Here is a 22,554-nt window from a genome sequence, read left to right on the forward strand (position 1 = left end):
AACGGAAGCAGAGCATTCTTACATGTAGGTGACACACTTTTGTTCACAACTGAAGACTTAATAGGCCCCTGTCCCTCCTGTCATTTCTGCTGGAAAGAAGGGTGGTGGGTCAGTGCCCCCAAACCCAAAGGCCTTTCTTGGCTGACAGTCACCATGATAAGTCACCATGTAGATACTGACTCATTGGTTGCTTTGGCATAAGTTTAATGATCAGCTCATTGTGAAAGATCAGAGTACATCTTAGCAGTTCGTGTGACTGAATGAAACAGACAAGAGGACCAGCCCCGTGGGGCTCCTGTTCTACTGGGGGAAATAATAAACAGAGGTAAAATCGGTGTGGCTGTGTGGGCTGGTGAGTGCTGTGGAGAACAGTGAAAGCCACCAGGAGGCTTCAGAAGTCAGAGTGGCGTTCATGTTATTTTATCACGTGTTGATGGAAGTTATTTTTCATATTTCTGTTTTTTGTAGAGCAAGGTGGGGTTATAAGTCACTGCATTTATAAGTCTGTTTGACCTTGACATTTTCCTTCCCGAGGCCCCTCCACCCGTGAAGTGGTCAGGGGCCAGTCGGTGCCTCCAGACAGTTTGTTTCTAAGTCCAGAGGGACTAGGAGGCACGTGAATGGGTCGGGTCCTTCATGGAACCAGGCGCTCCTGCCCTCTTCTCTGCCCTGGGCGTCTTGTCCCAGAATTGGCTGTCTTCCTCCCTGTGAGAAACGTGTTGACGCCAGTGTCCCCTCCTGTTCTCCTTGGCGTTGGCAAAGCCACCAGCCTCTCCGTGACAGTGCGTGAATGAGTACAGGCCGGGGACCTGTGGAATCCCCGACTCACGGCTCGAGATGAGCAGCAGGTGTGTGAACACGTGTGGCCCTTCAGCGCTCCGGTCTCTGCTAGATTGACTTGGAGGCAGGAGGCCCCCGAGGCCGGGGAGGAAGGGGCAGCCACCGAGGTCCTCCGTGGTCGTTTCATCTCCCGTCTGCCTCATGGGGGAGCCCGAGTACCAAACCGGAGCATTCTTCACTTATTAAATGTTTTCACCCATGTTCCTTGAAATGTTCGTAGCTTTGCTTTCTGCATTTTTAGTAGATGTGGACATGAGGGTGATTTCCCTTCCTCGGTTTGCTGTTGGAGAAAGGAGAGCCTGGTCATGACGCATGTGTCCCTGAAGCCCTGTCTCTGTGGGGAGGTGTGCCCCATGGGCCCAGTGGGCTTCCAGCAGGCTTGAAACCTGCCTGTTTGTAGGAAATATCGGCAGCCGATTCAGACTTTGAAAACCAGCAAAGCTGTGGACAAAGTCAGAGGCATCTGTGGATTTGATTCACCATCCGGGCTTTTAGTTCCTGACCCTGGCTCTTTCCATCTCGCCGGCCGTCAGCTGCAGACACTCTGGATCTTCAGTTCTTGATCTGTTCTGCAGAATTGTACTCTTTGGCCAAGAACTTCCCTTCTATGCATGTGCTCCTCCTCTTTTCCTCTTTCATGTTTCCAGCTTTGATGGAGTCCCTGTGCCTCTTGTTAACACATCTGTGTCAGCATTGCGTTTATACTTTTTGGACGTGGTGGAACCATGTTAGAAAATGCCCTTAAAAGTTAGAAAATGCCCTAAAAGTCAAAAAATGTAGAGGCGCCTGGGTGGCTCAGTCGGTTAAGCATTTGCCTTCCACTTAGGTCATGATCTCATGGTTCATGAGTTTGAGCCCCTATATCAAGCTCTCTGTCAGTTCAGAGCCTAGAGCCTGCTTTGGATCCTGTCTCCTTGTCTCTGCTTCTCCCCCCACGTGTGCACGCTCACTCTCTCAGTAATAAACATTTAAAAGAAGTTAAAAATATGTAGGCACGTCACTGACTCCTAAGCACCCATGGGTTCCTCATGCTCAGAATCTGTGTTTATGCTCTGCTATGACACTTGATCTTTGAAAATTTGACAGTGGATAAGTGTCTGATAAAGCATGAGACAGCAGAGATAGCAGTATCTTGAGCGTGGACGTGAGACCCCTGCGTGGTTACATGGACCTTTGTTCTTTCCGTAGACGGGAGCACTGCTCAGCGCTTTTGTCCAGCTCTGTCACATTTCCACAACACTGGCAGAAAAGACGTGGGTCCAGCTTTTTCCCAGATTGTGGAAAATTCTGTCCGACAGACAGCAGCACGTGAGTCTGTCTTACATCCTGTTTTGGAAGATGTGGTTTTCGGTGTTGATAAATCTCGGTGAAAGAAAACAATCTTGGCTCAGTTTCAAAGGATGAGGCAACCACGCCCCATTCACTAATGGTGAATCCTCCCCAAATGTTGTCAGATGCTGTGTAAGAGAGCGAAGACCTCAGTTCACGTGTGCTTCGCTTGTAGGCTCTGGCTGGTGAGATCAGCCCGTTCCTGTGCAGCGGCAGCCACCAGGTGCAGCGGGATTGTCAGCCCAGCGCGCTGAACTGCTTCGTCGAGGCCATGTCCCAGTGTGTCCCCCCAATTCCCATCAGGCCCTGCGTTCTGAAGTATTTGGGGAAGACACACAACCTCTGGTTCCGGTCCACGTTAATGCTGGAGCACCAGGCTTTTGAGAAAGGTCTGAGTCTGCAGATTAAGCCGAAGCAAACCACGGAATTTTATGAGCAGGAGAGCATAACTCCACCCCAGCAGGTGAGGCCCACCTTGTCTTCTGGGTCACGTCTTCCTGGCTTGGGGCCTCACGGTTTCAGTAAGCCTCTCCCGAGCGATTTTAAGTTACAGCCCAGTGACGTTGCTTTATTGGGAGGAAGAGGAAAGGTTTTTATCAGGAGCACTCAAGAAACCATGCTCTGTTTTCAGGAGATCCTGGACTCCCTGGCTGAACTGTACTCTCTGTTACAAGAGGAAGATATGTGGGCTGGTTTGTGGCAGAAGCGTTGCAAGTATTCAGAGACGGCGACTGCCATTGCTTACGAGCAGCACGGATTCTTTGAGCAGGTAGCCACCACCCAGTGTCCAATGAGCCGGCCGAGCCGGATGGAGGAGGAGAGGTGGTTTCTAACATTGTCAAGTCAGAGTTCACGTTAAATAAGTTCACGTGTTTATTTGAAACACCCTGCGTAGAAAGGCCTTCTGATTGAAATCTCAGTTGAAGAGAAACACACATACATGACACAAACATTTTTGAAACTCAGTCCACGATCCTTTACTGTTAGTTGCTAACGTGGATGCTTTTTATCTGCAGTCAGTGGTCCTGTTGGAAGTGGCAGGTAGATTACATTCAGTGTTGAAATCTTAATCCTCGTGTTTGTCCTTTGTATGTAGCCTGGGCCGCTGTCCCAGGATATGGCTCTCGGCCTTGTGTAGGACACTGAGCCGCAGAAACTCCAGAACAGGCACGAGCTTTGGGCTCTGCTGTCCTCACTGAGGGACAGAGAGATTCATCCTGGGGCTCGGCGGTCTCTACACTGTCTGTTGTGACGGGCGAGGGGGCGGGAGGTACGGGGGCCATCCCTGTTCCCTGTGCATGTGGAGCCTCTCGGGTGGCAATGATCTTAGAGAAGAGCTTAGGGCACCCCCAGGCCTGAGATCCAGGTTGTCCTAAATAATTGAGAGCGTGATTAACTTCTCCAGGCACAAGAATCTTACGAGAAGGCAATGGACAAAGCCAAGAAGGAGCATGAGAGGAGTAACGCGTCCCCTGCTATCTTCCCAGAGTACCAGCTTTGGGAGGACCACTGGATTCGGTACGCCAGCGTGCTTGATGCATTCAGGAGTCCATGAAGAGATCCAGTAAAAAAAGTCTCTGAAATTTCCTCATGTGTGTTTTTAAAAGGGGACTTCGCTACTTTCGCTATGGCCTTATTATGAAGAAAGGAACAACTTCTTCCAGTTCTCCGAGCTCTCCACTGTGTTGTGGCGGGCAGCCCTTGGTGTTCTGGGGGAGCTGTTATTTCAGAGAGCGGGTGGCTCACTGCCATGGGCACCTTGGGGGAAAAATTTGCTCTGGGGGGAAAATTTCTGTTTTCTTCTGTGGAATGGCAACAAACGACTTAATGTCTCCTGCCCTGTCTCAGTCTGCGAGTGTGTTGGTACCTGACCTTGTGCTCTTGAATCTCTGGTCTTCTAGGTGCTCGAAGGAGTTGAACCAATGGGAAGCCTTGACGGAGTATGGCCAGTCCAAAGGGCACATAAACCCTTACCTCGTCCTCGAGTGTGCTTGGCGGGTGTCCAACTGGACCGCCATGAAGGAGGCACTGGTGCAGGTGAGGCCACTTTCCTGCTGCCTGAGAACTCGCTGGGCCCAGATTATGTTCTCCACAGCCGCGTGGGTCCCTTCCACAAAGCCCTAAGTCTCTAGAGTGTTCTCCTCACTTAGAACAAACTGGGCATTTTGGCAGATGAAAAATAGCACTTGGGAAGCAGGCATTATTTTTGGTCGTCTCTAAGCCCTTTCCTGGATCGGTTCCATCTAGGCGTTAGATTAAGTAGTAGTCCGTCGAGGCGGACTTGGTGCAGAAGCATGGCTGGAAGTGCAGGTGCAAGGGCACATCCCGGGCCGGGCCTGGCGGTAAGGTCTGCTGAGTGATGTGGTGTTACAAAGTGTGTTCTGTGTCGCACGAGTGAAAGCAGCGTAGTGTAACGGAACTTGAGTCATTAACTTGGTTGAGCCCCACTTCTTTTTTTAAGTTTATTTTGAGAGACAGTGGGTACACAAGTGCAGGGAAGGGGCAGAGAGAGAGGGAGAGAGAGAATCGCAAGCAGACTCCATGCTGTCAGTGCAGAGCCTGACACAGGGCTGGATCCTGGGAACTGTGAGGTCATGACCTGAGAGTCGGATGCTTAACCAGCTGAGCCACCCAGGTGTGCCCTGAGCTCCACGTTTTTTAAGGTGAAGTTCCATCCAGCAGAACTGAGTACCCAGCGGGAAGGTGGGCACAGAGGTGCAGCTCCCTCTGTCTCCACTGGGGGAGATCAGGCCCCGAAAGCTGCAGTATTGCACGGTACGACTCTGTGTCATCTGGACCCCACGTTAGGCAGTCCTTGGATGCAGCCGTTCTTTTTGCTCCTCATTTGTCATCTGGGCCCTTCCTCCTGTTCCCCTTCGGCCTCCTTCCCTGCTCCTCCTCGGCTCTCCACCTTTTCCCTGTGACGTTCATGCTTGGGGTTGAGCTGAAGGAAGTGCTACCGTCCTGTCCTCACCTGCCCTTCTACCCAGTAGGGTTTGGTTACATCCACACCACTGATTTTCCTCTTCTCTTGTCATTTGGAGACGGCAAGAGCACGTGGGATTATGGGGCTGCTTTCTCGCAAATGAGGAGTCCAGAATTTTAACCTGTATTGTGGTTACTGTGGTTCCTGATGTTACTCTTTAACAAACATGTAGAAGGTCATGGAACTGAGATGGTCACAGACCGTGTGAACAGGGCTTGACTTTGGGGTTGGGATCTGGAAATTGCTCATCTGATGCAGGGAGTTTGTTACTCCCAGAGATGACCAGTCTCGTGTTATGGGTAAAATACAGATTTTTTTTTTTTTTTTTCTGACAAAATGTATTTACGTTCTACTGAGTAAATATTTATAGCTCGATCTGATGTTTCCTTTTTACTCCCTTCCCAGGGTTTCGCTTAGCCAAATACACACAGCGTCGTGCTATCCATAATCTGATCAGTGAATTTCTTCTTTCAGAAGCACTTGATAATTTTCCAAAGACTTGTAAGGCACATGCTGATTAGGAAAAAGCTCAAAGTATGTGAATAAACATTCTTAGGAGTCTGCAATAAATTCAAGTAGTCTTCATAGTCCAAAATTATTTACTCATTTACTAATACTTAAAGGAAAAAAATCAAATGACTTCTGTTTTCGTTCCTGTGCATTGTGATTCCAGGGCTGCTTGCAGAAGTACCATTATTTCTTGGTTTGGGTTAATAAACGGCATAGGAAACAGAAGAGATGCCTGTGTTCTTGGTTTACGGAGGATAGGTGTGGTGATTGACAAAAGCCCATCTTCTTGAATAGTGTTTAAGTCCAGAAAATGTGAGGTCGGTGTGATTTTAGAGGATTGTCTTAGAAGCACATGTTTTGACAAGTCTGTCTTCCTGAATTTCTTCCATCATTGGGTTATTGAGATCGAGAGAGGCTGTGAACGTGAACATGCTTGAAGAAGTGAGGTGTCAGAAAAAACAAGCCAGAGAGTTCTGTGAATGCAGGATGGCGCTGTCTTCACCATCCTCATCATACTTGCGTGATTTAGGTGGTATTAGGGCACTAAAATGTGTATCGGGTTTATTTGCTAACGATGCTTCAGAATGAATGTTATGTTGGTCTCACATCGAATCCTATAAAATACCTTCAACGGAGAGATGCTTTCTTCTTAACACACAGAGATTATTTTGAAAAGACCTTAATTTTTTTATCATTTGTTTTTAAATGCTCTGTAAGAGACTGATCAAATGAGACAAGTTGTAATGCTTTCTTCAGCAGGTGGTTGGCAAATAGAGCTTTCGAGGGCAGAAAGGGGGAGCATGTGGAGCCTTTACGTGGCTCTGGGCCATGTGTGTGTAGGGGGGGGGGGGGGGCCGGGTCAGAGCCAACGAGAGGAAATGTGACCGCTCTGGGCTCAGTCTGCTTCATAATAGAACTGATAACTAAGATAGAAGAAATCTAGGGGAAATTAAGTGACAGTGAAATTTATGAGTGTTTTCTCATATTCCTAACCTAAACCATCGACTTTTGCTTCCTTCTATAACATGGAACAAGTTAGATTAGTTTCTCAGGCTAACAGTTATGAACTGGAAACAATTCAAAATTATATCGATCCGAGTGGAGTTGAACGTATATTTAATACTTTGGAAATTCTCTGGCTGACTTTGTAGCCGAGCGGTGGTCGTTAATCTTTTCTATCACAACAGCGATCAGTTTCCCTCTTTTTTGGAATCACTAATGACCTTAAAGTGAGGACCCTGTAGAGACTTGGGTGCTCACTGGTTTTGGGAAAAGGAGAGTATCTAGGAAATGTAACCTACATGCCTGACTTCTGAAAAGAAAAGAAGCATCTATTCATGGCTTAATGTCTGTTTATCTCCTTATAAAATTGGCTCCCAAACAATCGGCCCACCATGTTGACCCTTCACACTGAAAGGAAGTTTGCCCATTGCATCCACGCACTGTGTTTTCACCACCAGGTGGAAGTAAGTTGCCCCAAAGAGATGGCTTGGAAGGTCAACATGTACCGCGGGTACCTGGCTATCTGCCACCCCGAGGAGCAGCAGCTCAGCTTCATCGAGCGCCTGGTGGAGATGGCCAGCAGCTTGGCCATCCGCGAGTGGCGGCGGCTGCCGCACGTGGTGTCGCACGTGCACACGCCTCTTCTCCAGGTGGGTACGCGCGTGTCCTCGGGCGGTCTCGGGGGCCGTCACAGCAGGCCACCCCCTGGCCAGGCTTAGGTCCGTAAACTGACCTGGATGACCGAGAGGAAGATCCTCTCACCTGTCCTGTCCTCTCTCATTCAAGCTGGTCCTCAGCGAAAGGAAGGCCAGAGTCTCAATCCTGAGGGATGAAATGTGGCTTCTCTTTTGGGAGCTTCTGTGGCCTGTAAATGACAGATGACATCCCACGAGTGACTTTGAGGATTCTTAATTTTGCTCTAGGCATTTTCTTTCACGTCCCCTGTGCCACCATCAATGTGTGATGCCACTGCACAGCCTAAAAAGTCCTGCGTCCTCAGAGACCCTTAAGATTGCCGGTCTAGCCTGTGCCTTAGCCTCTTCCTCTGTGGGTCATCTCCCTGTTGCTGACAGTGTGTTCCAGCCACACAGGCCACCTGTTCAGCTGCTCAGCTCTGATGCAGTCTCTCCCCACAGCCCCTCACATGTGCTGCTTCTCTCCATAGAACCCCCTTCTTCCCACCCCTCTGGCTGCCCTTGAGGCTCTGTATAAGCAGGAAGTGACAGCTAAGGCAGGACTGAAAATCGCCTGGTTGAGTGTCAAATGCATGCCAGGGCAGGCACACGGCCCCTCAGCAAAGGCCGAGAGACTTAACTGGTTTTGGTCTTTGGGGAAATCTCTGGTTAGCTAGCTGACCACAGAGCTAACTGAGCAGAGACTTAAGTGGGTGCATTTTACAAATAATATAGAAATAGTGTACCAACGTACTTACCATAGTAGGGATTCCAGAAGGAATGAAGCCAGAAAAGGGGCTGATGGGGCATTTGAAGAAATAAGGGCTGAAAACTGCCCAAATTTGATAAGGAACCCAATTTCATTTACAAAGGAGATGTACAGATGATCCTACAAGCAAGGGAACAGCTGCTCAGCATCAGTCATTAGGAAAACACAAATCAAAACCATGGCAAGATACTATTTCATACCTACTAGGATAAAAAAGACAGTAACATGTTGGTGAGGATGTGGAGGAATTAGAACCCACATTATACTGCTGGTGGGATTATAAAATAGCCTGGAAACAGTCTGCCGGTTCTTCAGAATATGAAGTGTAGAATGACCATATGACAGCTGTTTCAATCCTAGAGAAATTAAAACACAACCACACAAATACTTGTACGCCGATGTTCCCAGCAGCATAGTGTACATTAAGTAGCCAAAATGTGGAAACTAGCCACGTGACCCTCCACTGACGAGTAGATAAAAAGTGGCATGTCTGGGCAGTATGAAGGAGTGGAGTCCTGGTACAGGTGGGTGAGCCTTAGAAATACCCTGAGTGAAGAAGCCAGGCACAGAAGGCCATATGCCGTCTAACTCCACTTACGAGAAGTGCCCAGGATAGGGCACTCCACGGAGACAGAGCAGGCCAGCGATTGTCACCTTCGTGGGGAGGAAGGATGCAGCGAGGCCGCTGAACGGGTCCAGGGCCGCTGTGGGGAGTGATGAGAATGTTCCATACTTAGGTGCTGTTGATGATTCTGCAGTGTTGAGAATATATTAAAAACTACTGAACTAAAAACTTGAGTGATTTCAGTGATATTTTAATTGTATGTCTGTAAAGCTGTTGTAAAAGAAATACCCCACTCTTGGGTTTCTGGTGAGGTTTTGGTGAGAGGGAGGTTTCAGGACACTGAAGGCAATGCCCTGAACTTGAGGTGCGGATAGAGAGCAGAGATTCATGCGGGCAGTGTCTACCACTAAGCTCAGTCAACGAGCTAGCAGGTGCCAAGCCTAGTGCCATGTTGGCGAGGATGTAACACTTTTGAAACAAAAATTCTGCCCCAGAGGACCATCCAGCTGGAGAGAGGGCAGCCATAAGAAGCAAAACTTAAAACAAGAATTCAGCGCCGTGTGGTAGGACAGGGAGTAAACACAGGATTTAGAGAAGGGAGAAATCCCTGTGGGAGGGAGTAGAACCTTCCAGGTAGGATTTGGATAGGATCGGGATTGTGCCAGGGCATTTCTATCAGTTTGGAGCCAGCAACTCATCAGAGTGTAAAGGGCAATGAATTGGACAGACCCACGAGAGACATGACTGAAGATGTATGTGCCAGCCCAAAGGGATCACCTGTGAATCCTGTTTTCAGATGCATGGTGTGGCTCTGGGTTTAAGTTGCTGGAAGGAGGGCCTGAGGGCAGGGGGCCAGGCTGCTGTGGTCCGAGCTCGGTAGGAGAGCCACACTTCGTTGGTGGCAGAGGGAATGGGAAAGAACTAGTGTGGGGGGACTGCCGTTAGCAAGGTGTGCTGCCCACACCACTGTCGTCCCTCTCCTATCGCAGTAGCCGCAGAGCTGAGCTTTTAAAAGTGGGGGGAGCACAAGAGCACACTTTGGGGTGAAGAGTAAGTGAAGCGTGGCCTTGAGGTGTCTATACGAGCTGGAGAGCTTCCTCGGTGAGTCGTGACAGCCTGACAGTCGTTGGATTGCTGAAGGGCTCTGATTTATGTTTCTCATGTGCCCTTCAATGCTTACCGTGGAATCCCTTCTGCCGGTCCCATTCAGGCAGCCCAGCAAATCATTGAGCTTCAGGAAGCTGCACAAATAAACGCAGGCTTGCAGCCGACCAACCTGGGCCGGAACAATAGCCTACATGACATGAAGACGGTGGTGAAGACTTGGAGGAACCGGCTGCCCATCGTGTCTGATGACTTGTCCCACTGGAGCAGCGTGTTCATGTGGAGGCAGCATCATTACCAGGGTAAACCTACCTGGTCCGGCATGCATTCATCATGTAATTTTCCAGACACCCCACTGTTCTGGTTTCATGTCTTGGTTTTGTCGTGTTTTTTTTTCTTTTACCAGATTTTCTATTTTCTGGCAGGTTGGGTAGGTGGTGGTTGGTATGGCAAGGGTAGAAGTGAAGGCAGTGAAAGGTGGGGAGATTTCCCCAGCCTGTTAACACTTTGCTGGCACAGGAGCTGCTGGGGTGCAGGCTGGGGGATCGGAGCTCCGGGGTGTGGCGCTCGTTGTGAAGGTCCCCGAGGAAGAGCCACTTGAAGGTGGCCGTGTGGAGGCTTCTCCAGTCTTCCTGGGCCTTTTGGCTCATCCCCTCACCCCGCCAGACTTCTGTTTAGAGCCACCTTTGCCATTTAGTTAGCCACGATGGTAAATGCTCAGCTCACTAGTCAGCGCTTTTTACACCTTACTCTTGCGTAAAATACTTTCTTTGTGTAAAATGCAAGGAAAGGTAACGGGTTTATCGCAGAGCTTCCCGTTTTCATAAGCCATGTGTGTGTTTTTCATTTTTTATTTGAGCCTTATCGTGGAACACTTTGAGAAATGTTTCGCGGAGACTGATAGCTCTTTTCTTTGCTCTCTAGCGATTGTAACTGCATATGAAAACAGTTCTCAGCACGATCCAAGTTCAAACAATGCCATGCTCGGGGTGCATGCGTCTGCTTCTGCGATCATCCAGTATGGGAAAATTGCCCGAAAACAAGGACTGGTCAATGTAGCTCTGGACATACTAAGTCGTATTCACACTATTCCAACTGTGCCTATTGTGGATTGCTTCCAGAAGATTCGACAGCAAGTCAAATGCTACCTCCAGCTGGCAGGAGTCATGGGGAAGAACGAGTGTATGCAGGTACAGTGACAGCGGAAGCCCCTTTGCTGAGGCGGTCTGGCGAAGAGCGAGTGCCCACGTGCGAACTCCTGGTGCAAATTGTAGGGAAAGCGAGCCAGAACTTTCTGAAAGCACAGCGTCGTTAGTGGGAGACTGTCCTTTCAAAAACCGAAAGGGAAAGGAAAGCACTGGAGCGTTTGAAGTACATTTTATGGTCTCAGCTCTATACTACGCTTGGTTAAGGTTATGTAAGGAAAGAAAATGAAAAACTGATTATGAGGGTATAAGGGAGATTTTGATGATCAGAGGAACGTTAATAAAAACGAAGAGACGAACTAGACGCGTAAAGTTATAGAAAAAAACAGTATCCTTTAAGGTGTCCAGCGCTGAATCTGGCATTTAGCAATTCACTTAGGAGCTGTCTGTCTGTACATCTAGAGCTGTTTGTGGTGGGCGAGGTCTGCTGTCAACTTCACGTACACTTGTCGATGACCTTTACCGCCTAGCTAAATATTTTGATGAAATTTCAGTAACTCTTTTCCTACTTTTTTTGTTTGTTTGTTTGTTTTTAAACAGGGCCTTGAAGTTATTGAATCTACAAACCTAAAATACTTCACAAAAGAGATGACTGCTGAGTTTTACGCCCTGAAGGGAATGTTCTTGGCTCAGATCAACAAGTATGTATGTTACGTAGAAGGAGAGTAAGAGGAAAATTCGTCAGATTATGTAAATAGTTTTTTATAACTTGAAGTGCCTGTGAAGCTCAAAGTCTGTATGGTTCGGTGACAGTTGTCAGGTGTGATGTTTCAGGTGTCCTATCTCTGTGAAGATCGTAAGTTGCGGCAGATTGGTAAGCCAGTTTGATGTATAGAACTTAGAGACGTTTTTTTTTTTTTTAAATGAGTTGCTTGAACACAAAAATGCTGATGGCATGGATTCATTTCCCCATTTTCACAGCGTGACATTTTGGACCAGAGGTGATTTCATTCCTTTTATGGAGACATTTCCTGTTTTAGAGCAGGGGACCAGTCGGTAGTAACATGCAGGCCAAACCCAGCCAGGATCTGTTTTTTATAAGTGATGTGCTGGGACACACCGATCCCCACTGACACTGCCTGTGTGGCCACTTTCACACTACAGCCACAGTTGTGACAAATTGTTGGGCCCACAAAGCCTAAACCTGCTTATCATCTGGTGCATTACAGAAAAAGGTCACAGAATCCTGTTTTGCAGAAATGCACATCAGATGAAGTTTTATAAGAAGTGTACAAATGAGATATACTGACAAGATGCTGCTCGATGCCGTATGTAGAGTTTGAAGCGCTCTCAAACTCTCACGTTTTCAACAATAGGGGTTACTTCTTTAGCTTATTTTAAATAAGGAAGTGATTTTGTCAAAGTAAAAGTTTTTTTTGGTTTTTTTTTTTTGTTGTTGTTTTTAGTGTTTTAAATTCATATGACATAAAATAACCCATTTGAAAGCATACGGTTCAGTGGGTTTTAGTACATTCACAGAGTTGTACACATCACCACCTGCTATTTCTAAAACCTTTCCATCATCCCCAAAAGAAACCACATACCTGTTAGCAGTCACTCCCTATTTTCTCCTTCCTTTGTCCCCTGACAGCTGCTAATCTTTTCCTATCTCTATGACGTGCCCATTCTCAACATTTCGTATAAACGGAACCATACAGTCTGTGGCCTTTTGTGCCCAGCTTCTCACGCAGCATCATGGTTTTAAGGGTTGTCTGTGCTGTAGCCGATGCAAGTGCTTTGCTCCACTTTGTGGGTAAAGAACGCTCCACTGTGTGTCTATACATTTTATTTATCTGCTCAACAGTTAATGGGCATTTGGATGGTTTCTGCTCGTGGCTGCTGTGAGTCATGTTGCTATGAACGTTCACGTACAAGGTTTTGTGTGAGCATGTGCTTTCACTGGTCTTGGGGACACATACTTCAGAGTGAAATCACTGGGTCACGTGGCACTTATCTTTTTGAGAATCTGCCAAATGGTTTTACACAATGGCTGCTCCATTTTACATTCCCACCAGCAGTCTCTATGCTTTCCAGTTTCTCCGCATCTTTGCCAACACTCATTACTTCCCACTTTGCTGATCACGGCCATGCTGGTGCCTCGCTGCAGTGTTGACCGTCCTTTTCCTGGTGGTGGGTGGTGTTGAGCATCTATCCTTCTCCCCGGAGACGTGTGTTCGGTTATTTTGCCCATTTCTTAGTTGGATTATCTGACTTTTTACCTTCGAGCTCCAGTTCTTACACGTGTGGACGAAGGTCTCTCTGTCGGGTGTGTCACTGCAACGCCTCATGTTCTTGCCGGTGCCCCCAACGCACACAGCCTCTCGTTTCGAAGTCCAGTGCATCCGTTTTCTTAGGCTGCTCGTACTTCTGATGCCATAGCTAAGACCCCACCGCCGAACCCACGGTCACAAGATTTACTTCTGTGATTTCTTGAAAGAGTCTTACGGGTTTAGCTCTTGCATTTAGGTCTTTAACCATTTTGAGTTAATTTTTATACGTGGCACGAGGTAGTGGTCCAGATACGTTCTTTGGCACTTGTACGTACTGTGTCCCAGCACCATTCCTTGAAAAGACTTACTTCCCCGTAGAATGACCTTGGCACCCTTTTTGAAAGTTAGTCGACCAGAGGAATCCAGGTTTGCTTCTGGACACTCGGTTCCATCCCCTGATGTACGTCTGTCCTTACACGGCTGCCACACCGTGTTGCTCACTGTTGCTTTGCAGTAAAGTTTGAAACAGGGAAGTGTTCTTCAGCTTGATTCTTGTTTGAGATTGTTGGCTGTTTGGAGTTGCTAACATTTTTCCACGTGAACGTTAGGTTATCCATTTCTGTAAAAGAGGCAGCCAGGATTGTAGAGCTTGAATCCGTAGGTTAACTTGGGGAATATTGTCATCATAATGATATTAAATCTTCCCATTCAGGAACACAAGAGGTGTTTATCTTTGTTTCATTTAACAGTGTTTTATAGCTCTTAACGTCCAAGTCTTGCATTTTTGGTGTTAAATGATTCCTAAAAGATCTTAATGTTACTGTAAATCATTTTCTTAACTTTATTTCTAGATTCTCCATTGCTAAAGTATAGAGATACAACTGAATTTTGTATACTTCTCTTACATTTTCAACTTTGTGAAGTGTTTATTTACTCTGATCGTTTTGTGTGTGTGTGTGTGGATTCTTGGGGGTGTTCTTTACGTAAGATCGCGTCATCTGCAAATGGAGATAATTGTACATCTTTGTCTCCAATCTGGATGCCTTTGCTTTTTTCTTGCCTAATTGCTCTACCTGGGACTTTCAATACTGAGTTCAGGAGAAGTGGTGAAAGTTCTTGCCTTGTTCCTGATCATAGAGGAAGACCTTTCAGCCTTTCCTCACTGACTGTGATGTTACCGAGGGGCTTTTTGTGTGTGGCCTTTATTCTGTTAGGGTAGTTTCCTTCCATACCTAGTTCGTGGGCCGTGTTTATCATGAAAGGGTGTTGGATTTCATCAAATGCTTTTCCTGCACCAACTGATGGGCTCCATGTTTTTCCTCTTCATTCTGTTCATGTGATGCGTCACATGGGCTGACTTTTTGTTTGTTGATCACCACCTTGTGTTGCAATAAATCTCATTTGACCTTGATCATGGTGTATGATCCTTTTCATGCGGTTGGATTCGATCTGCGTTTAGATTCACAAGGGCCAGGAATATCTAGTTCTTTCGTGTCTTGTACGTTGTTGGAAGATGCAAAACTGTCTCTTATTTGCAGCTAGTGACATGGTGCAATCACTGTGGAAAATGGTTTGTCAGCTCCTCAAAAAATTAAATGCAGAATTATCCTATGACCTGGGAATTCCAGTCTTAGATGCATAGGCAAGAGAATAAGGAATGGTGCTCAAGCAGGCACTTGCTCACGAGTGTTCATAGCAGCTCTGTGCACAGTAGCCGGCACAGACAAAACTTGGCAAAACAGCTCAAGTGAACGGGTAAGCAGTGCAACGGACAGAAGTGAGACGTAAAAAGGAACAAGAGGCTGACGCTGCCTACAACATAGGTGAACCTCAGATGCTGTGCTGAGAGAAGCCAGACGCAAAATCACATGATACATAATCCCGTTTATACGAACCATGCAGATAAGGTCAAGGCACAGAGCCAGAAAGCTGGCTGGCAGTCACCAGGGGCTGAAGGTTGGGGGAAACAGAGACCGACTGCTCCGTGGTGTGGGTTTCGTTTTGGGATGATGACAGTGTTTTGGAACCCAATTGAGTAGCAGTTGTATGACATTTTGAGTGTACTAAACGCCATTGAATTATCCATCTTAAAATGCTTGGTTTTATGTTACACAAAGCTCACCTAAAAATAATTATGCTCTGATTTGTGTCCTCTCAGATCTGAGGAAGCAAACAAAGCCTTTTCTGCAGCCGTACAAATGCACGACGTGCTGGTGAAAGCTTGGGCCATGTGGGGCGACTACCTGGAGAACATCTTCGTGAAGGAGCGGCAGCTGCACCTCGGGGTGTCCGCCATCACCTGTTACCTGCACGCCTGCCGGCATCAGAATGAGAGCAAATCGAGGAAATACTTAGCCAAGGTGAGAACAAAAGAACCGGTTTTCCCCGAAGGCCTCCAGTAGCCTTAAGGCTTCCACGAGGAATCGGCTGTTTCCTAATCCGTGCTGGGGTAGGGGGGACTGTCTCACGCCTGCACCATCGGTCCCCGTCACTCTTGACAGCATCTGTCATCGTTCCATTTGCGAACTAAGAAAACTTGAGTCCAGTGTTCTCTGTGGGGTCTCCCTCTGGAGACTGCCGGGGAGGCTGTCGGCGGGCGGGGTGGGGGGAGCAGTGCTTACCTGCCGGACACCCCATAGATGCTCACATCTCACCTGCAGGGAAGGTGCGCATGGTCACAGAGCTGCTCAGCTCTAGTCGCAGGGGGCGTGGGATCCTCTGACTTCCACAGACACTGCAGGGTGAGGTCACAGCTGCTAGAGTTCTTGTCCCATATCACCCCAGCACCGTGCCATGGACCATGCCGAGGGTGACTGCTTGACCCTGAGGCTGCTTCCTCAGCGTGGCTTCTCGTCTTTTTACTTACGTAATTCTTATCAATTTATTCAAGAAGCAGAAACAAAACCCAGAATTAATCCTTGTAGAAAACGTAGGAGTAAGTTCTGCTTTTCTGTTTTGTCCGTTAAGGGTTTGGGTTTCTTAGGATTCCTTGATTTGACGTCAACATCTGGAATGAATGTCAGCACCTGGTATTTAAAAGTGACCCTAGAAACACAGACTAGCTATAGTGATGCAAAGAAGCTGCCTAAGTATCTGACTTCGGATTTGCCTACTTCTCAACATAATTGTTGCAGACAGTGGACACCAGGCTGCCGCGTGTGGCCCACCTGACGCCGGGGTGCTGTTCATCAGAGATTTTTGGCAAAAGGCCCTTTTGTTTTGGTGAGGTCATGAGTGTGAATTCGGAGGTCACTGGCCACTGGTCGCCGGCAGGTTGGGGCAGTTAATGATTGGCAGTAATGCTGAGTCTACATAAGGACCGTGTGCACACTTGGGGTTTTATCCGTCTGTGATTTATACGTGAAGTTTAGCAGCATTGGCCATTTCGTACATACTTTTCACACATTGCCCATAAGGCTATTCTATGTGCTATGTTGGGGAAAAGGCACCGGATTAAGGGCCTCAGAATCTTTATTCACCTCTAGGATTTTTCCTCCTGTCTTAGGTGCTGTGGCTTCTGAGTTTTGATGACGACAAAAATACTTTGGCAGATGCTGTCGACAAGTACTGCATCGGCGTGCCGCCCATCCAGTGGCTGGCCTGGATCCCCCAGCTGCTCACCTGCCTGGTTGGCTCCGAGGGAAAGCTGCTTTTGAACCTTATTAGCCAGGTGCGAATAACAAGGTCTCTTTGTTCACAAGAAAATTATGTCTTCATTTCACATTGTTTTTTCTGGAAAGAAGGTGCATGCTCAAAACACTGAAAATAAGTGAAAGATAGGAAGATGTACACACTTCGACATCACTTGATCTGAAGCACAATTAGATGTGATCGCAGAATTAGGGGCACCTGGGTGGCCCAGTGTGTTAAGCATCCAACTTCACTTCAGGTCATGATCTCGCAGTTTGTGAGTTCGAGCCCCGTGTCGGGCTCTGAGCTCCGTGCTGACAGCTCAGGGCCTGGAGCCTTCTTTAGATTCTGTGTCTCCCTCTCTCTCTGTCCCTCCCCTGCTCACTTGCTCACTCTCTCTCTCTCAAAAAATAAAAGCCTTAAGAAAAAAAAAAAGAAACGATTGAAGAATAGGTCAAGGTTGCAGTGAAATAAGCCACTCGGTTGTTATGTGTTAAAATGCTAATTTTTTTGCTTGCGTATGATGCCACATAAAGATGCAGATGAAACAAGCATTCTCTTAAAATGTACAGTTACTAGTGGTTACTCTGAAATACAGTGAAATGCGTATCTGATCGTAGCTGGTTTCCCATCATCGTGCCGGAACCCTTTGGAGCCTCCCTTCAAACTGAAGTCAGCATAATGGTAGCCTTGTCCCACCTTGTGCAGTTGTGCAGGGTGAAAGCTGTGTGCACTGGGGACGGGCTTTGGAGATGGGACACACTGGGGTCCTGTGGGCTTTCATGACCATTAGTTGAGATGATTTCAGATTGTCCCTCTTCTGTGAGAAGCCTGCTGGATAGAGGAAGGACCCAGACAGTAGACGTTTGGAGACTGTTCTGTCTCATGTACAGTCCCCTTGACTGTGTTTCTTTCTGTAAAGTTAGCCCCGTGACTGACTTCATGAATGAAGTGGCTCCCAACTGAGCGTTTAGGAATATGACACTCATCTGTCTTTACATGAGATGCATCATGCACGTTGTACCCAGAAATGGTTTTACTTTTTCCCTCGAGAGACTGCAGCTATGTTCCTGGATGCTGGCATTTTGCTTGACGTTTATCTGCTCGATTCAGTCCATTTGGTATTGTCCTCATTGAACGTCTAGAGCTAGATGTCATTGGTGTCTTCTGGGCACATTTTGAAGAGTGTGAGTAACATGATAGTAGCTATTCAGACCTTTTGAGGAAGCCATAAAGCCCCAGTTTGGTAAGACTGGTGTTTCTTATCTTAAATAGAAAATTTTCAGCATCCTCCTTGCTGACGTCACGTACAGTAAAGTTCTTCACTAATGAACCTAATAGAATCGGTTCCCAGTGAATTGCCTAACAGAAAGACTGACTGGTGTCATTTTGTGTTTCCCTGTTACTTACCCAAGTAGGATCCAGGGACCAGTGTGTTTTGCCCTCCTCAGATTTACCAAATCAAACGAAAGTGGTTTCTCTGTCATTAACCGTCCGTCCCTAGGCAGAACCAGTTGGGCACCACGTTGATCTCTCTCAGACGTTTCGAGGGAAACTAGGTATTTTACCTGCTGTTTAATCCGAACTCATGTATTAGCTCAGTGGTATAGTATTTTGCCTCCTTGGTCCAGATGCAGACCCCCACCCATTTATGAACGACAAGTTATTTTCCATACAGATTGTCCTCATCTAGAAGCACAGTGGTGAGCAGTGCTCTTTATGCTCCGTGTCTCTGAGCAGGTTGGACGCGTGTATCCCCAGGCGGTCTACTTTCCCATCCGGACCCTGTACCTGACCCTGAAAATAGAGCAGCGGGAACGCTACAAGAGCGGTATGTCTCAGGCGGGGCCAGCTGGCCAGACCGCGGAGGGCTCATTGCGTGGGGGCATTCCATGTGCCGACGGCTGTGGACACGCTCCCGCCCTCAGCCTGTCTGTCTCTAGCCAGTGAGAGGACACTTCGGGGCTGGGAGGCAAAACCTGATCACTGAGGGAAGTCGATGGTTTGCCGTTGCTGTGGTTTAATAGGGTTTGTTTACCTGAGTGATTTGGTCCATAAGTAGAAAAAAATATATGAAATTTTTACCTCAAATTGTAAAGTTCAGTAATGCGTCCTGGTAAGCAATGTAAGTGTCACCTACTGTACGTGTCCTTTGTAAGAAATATCTTCTGCTGTCAGAAGAATCCGCATAGAAATCAGTCTTGCCAGTTGTGAAAATTTACTCAAACCAGAAGGGTTTTAATCCATATTGAGCAGTACTCGTATGTGAATAACTTACTAATGGCTTCAGTTGCCCACTGCACATGGTACTGTGTGAGCAGTTGAAGCCCCTTTGCTTCAGGACGTTTTTAACAGCCGGTCGTTTATGCTGCAAGGGCAGAGACTATTTAAAAAGGTGACCTGACCCACTGGGCACGTTTGCACCCCCGGCTGATGAGCTGGGTGAGCCAGGGACTGCACGCACGTCTCTGTGCTGGCCTCACGGCCACCACACCCAGGTGGATGTGTGGTTTGGTCGTTTGAAAATTAAGGTTTTTTTCTTCTGACTGAGCCGAAGCTAGAAAAACGGCCCTTGGGTTCTACGACGTATTTCTCACATGGCAGATGACTGTATTTTTAAAAATACCTTTTTAACGTACATGGTCTGGCTTTCCTCAATGAGGACATGGAGACTTGCCCATTAAGTACGTTCAGATTCCCTGAGCTGTCTGCAAGGAATGTGAAGAATTTTTTTCCAAACATTTAAAAAATGCTCAAGCTTTGAGCCAAGTTAAAAAGGAGAGGACCACGAACACTCATGCACCCTCACCTCACTTCACCGCTCAGCACACGGGCCCGTTCGCTTTCCGCCGACACATTGGAGGCCAGGCTGTAGGCAGTGGCGTTCTGCGGGCCTGAGTCCCTCGGTGCACCTCTCCGCGGAGCCGGGGCGGCTCCCACCCAGCCCCCGGGGAGCCGGCTGTCGTGATGTGCTAACACGCCGGCAGGAACAGCGTTGCTTTGGCCGATGGGTCCTCTAGAGCACCGAGCTCTCGCATCGGGCCAGTTTTGCGCTGACATTGGCGTTGTGTGTGTTGCTCTCAGATTCTGGACAGCAGCAGCCAAGTTCAGTGGGTAACCAGTCCCATTCTGCATCAGATCCAGGGCCCATAAGAGCAACAGCACCAATGTGGCGCTGCAGCCGAATCATGCACATGCAGCGAGAACTGCACCCAACACTTCTGTCTTCCCTGGAAGGCATCGTCGATCAGATGGTCTGGTTCAGAGAAAACTGGCACGAAGAGGTACGTGCAGAGAACCCGTCGTCCCGTGTGCTTTGGGCCGTGTTGCCCTCAGATTGGGTGCCTGCTCGTTTATGTCTGTGTTGTCGAATCGAGCAGTAGAGTAAGCAGATAGTTAATGTTTGCGCACTAATGCAGCCCCAAATATTTGAAGCAGGAAAGTTGAGAAGGAGGTGAAATTGAGAAAGTTCCGCTGGCCTTGACGTGCTTATTACTGTGCTCAATTAAGTATCACTTAGCAGCAGTTCCCCGGGCCGCGGCGGTGGTGGGTGTGGGCTGGGTGCAGGTGTAGGTAGCAGAGGCGGAGTTGGTCCTCCAGTGAGCTTTTCCACAGCCAGGCCCTCTCCTTAGTGGTGTTAGCAGTGCAAGCTGATGACAGAGTGATGAGGCCTGTTATCTAGATGTTCATCTTGTTGGCCCAGAGGCCCCCTTGTTACTGTACCTATGTGTGTGTCAGACACGCAGCAGTAACTTCAGAACTGGCTGCATAGAAAGGGTTTTCCGACAACAGAAGGGTATGTGTGTGACCCAAAAAGTGGAGTTTTGGTTTGGGTTTTTTTCTTTCTCTCTCTCTCTTTTTTTTTTAATGTTCAAGACACTTAGTCCCCATCATTAAAAACTCAGCTGACACCGTGGAGTGCACAGGCGTTCCGTCCCTTCTGTGCTGTCTGATTTTACACGTGCTGTGTGCCGGGAGGCGGTGGTGGGACCTGCCAAGCAGGTGCCGTGTGGTTGGTTAGCCGCTTGAATTGGGAGCTCCGTTTTGTGCATTGTCTTGGGTCTCTTTCCACTAGGTTCTCAGGCAGCTCCAGCAGGGCCTGGCGAAATGTTACTCTGTTGCATTTGAGAAAAGCGGAGCGGTGTCGGATGCCAAAATTACCCCCCACACTCTAAATTTTGTCAAGAAGTTGGTGAGCACGTTCGGAGTGGGCCTAGAGAACGTGTCCAACGTCTCGACCATGTTCTCCAGTGCGGCCTCTGAGTCCCTGGCCAGGCGGGCACAGGCCACCGCCCAGGACCCTGTCTTCCAGAAGCTAAAGGGCCAGTTCACAACCGGTGAGTCCCTTCCCTATACCTACAGAGTTCCACTTGGCTGTTCTTGGTCTGTCTTTAACATCTCAGCCAGCTAGTTCTTTGTTTTCGTGAGCACTCTACTGGGTGAGCTGGTTGCACTCTGTTTAGAATGTAGCCTCAGGTCACAAGGTCACGGTGACTCTCGCCAGCCTGTGGTTGCCCGTCCTTCTCTGAAGTGAAGGGTTAAGGTTTGGAACCAGGCTCCGCCTGAGGGATGGAGGGTGTGGGGAAGAGGAGGGTTTCAGGCTAAACCTGCCCTTCCCTCCCCTCCCCCCCTCCACACTTGGTTTTTGTAGGAAAATTGAACAGTGTGAGGTGAGGCAGTGGGCTCAAGGTGACAAGTAGGGCTCAGACTCATAGTGGATTCAGGTGGCACAATGACCAGGAGGTCGTATCGTCATCACTTGTCCCCGGTTTGGATCCAGGCCTTTTCCGAGAGCCCCAGGAGTATGAACCTTGGCTCCAGCCTGGTGTGATCGAAGGCGAGGTGGTCCGATCTCCCGTGGCCTCAGTCTTCATCTGCCAGACGGGGGCCCTGGTTCCCACAGCGCGTGTGCACAGGGGCCGACCGTGTCCCCCACGCAGGCTGTCTTTGCCACCTGTGTCCTGCCACCACCCTGCCAACCTGCCCGCCCTCTGGCGGAGGAGCCCAGGCGAGCACCGGGGCTCAGTGCGTCTAAAGTATCTTTTAACAACTTGCGTCACAGAGAACACGGCTAGAAACCTGCGCTGTGTAGACTCTGTTGAAATCACATAAAAGAAAATATGTCCCACTAATTACACAGGATGCTTTGCAGCTACAGCCATGACTTACTTTTGATCCATCCAGGATAGGGTGCGTCCTGCCATCATTCCAGGCAGCCCGGGGCCCCTGGGTGTCTTCCCCTGCTGTGTGAGCTGGGCATTAAAGGTAACACTGGACTCGCCTTAAGGTCGAGGGGCTTCCCCTGCTGATCCCACACCTTGGAGAAGATGCTCTTTGAGCGATAAAATACGAGCTTTTCATATCTTTCTACCCTGAAGCACTTTGGTCACCTTAGATTATTTTCCTTGTGATGTTCACGTGACATGCTGTCAGTCTTTCCTGAAAAAGGAAAAGTCTGAGGTGAGTTTTGTGGAGACTGTTGTATTTTACTTAAAAAATAGGACATTGTCTTTTTTTTTTTTTTAAGTTTATTTTTGAGAGAGAGAACACAAGTGAGGGAGGGGCAAAAAGAGAGAGGGAGAGAGAATCCCAAGCAGGCTCCACACTCGGCGCAGACAGAGCCCAATGTGGGGCTCGAACTCACAAACTGTGAGATCATGACCTGAGCCAAAATCAGGAATTGGATGCTTAACCAACTGAGACACCCAGGTGCCCCTGTTTAGTATGTCT

At 48.1% G+C, this 22,554-nt stretch overlaps 1 protein-coding gene across 13 annotated transcripts in view; it reads left to right on the top strand.

Annotated features, from left to right (window-relative positions):
- The window catches only part of TRRAP (transformation/transcription domain associated protein), a 114,081-nt gene that overhangs the window by 76,572 nt on the left and 14,955 nt on the right, over positions 1-22,554 (top strand). For 7 of the 13 annotated variants that reach the window (XM_060649498.3, XM_060649496.3, XM_060649500.3 and 4 more), the window contains 14 exons: positions 2,029-2,148; positions 2,345-2,632; positions 2,801-2,938; positions 3,575-3,687; positions 4,071-4,206; positions 7,126-7,317; positions 9,886-10,114; positions 10,704-10,969; positions 11,525-11,625; positions 15,353-15,554; positions 16,700-16,864; positions 18,565-18,655; positions 19,909-20,108; positions 20,900-21,161. In XM_060649498.3, the coding sequence (XP_060505481.1) occupies positions 2,029-2,148; positions 2,345-2,632; positions 2,801-2,938; positions 3,575-3,687; positions 4,071-4,206; positions 7,126-7,317; positions 9,886-10,114; positions 10,704-10,969; positions 11,525-11,625; positions 15,353-15,554; positions 16,700-16,864; positions 18,565-18,655; positions 19,909-20,108; positions 20,900-21,161 (2,503 nt within the window). The remainder of the gene's footprint in view (positions 1-2,028; positions 2,149-2,344; positions 2,633-2,800; positions 2,939-3,574; positions 3,688-4,070; positions 4,207-7,125; positions 7,318-9,885; positions 10,115-10,703; positions 10,970-11,524; positions 11,626-15,352; positions 15,555-16,699; positions 16,865-18,564; positions 18,656-19,908; positions 20,109-20,899; positions 21,162-22,554) is intronic. The other 6 variants (XM_060649503.3, XM_060649504.3, XM_060649508.3 and 3 more) reach the window with 3 other exon arrangements.

Source organism: Panthera onca, chromosome E3 (assembly GCF_046562875.1).
Source record: "Panthera onca isolate mPanOnc1 chromosome E3, mPanOnc1 haplotype 2, whole genome shotgun sequence".
NCBI classification, from domain to species: Eukaryota; Metazoa; Chordata; class Mammalia; order Carnivora; family Felidae; genus Panthera; species Panthera onca.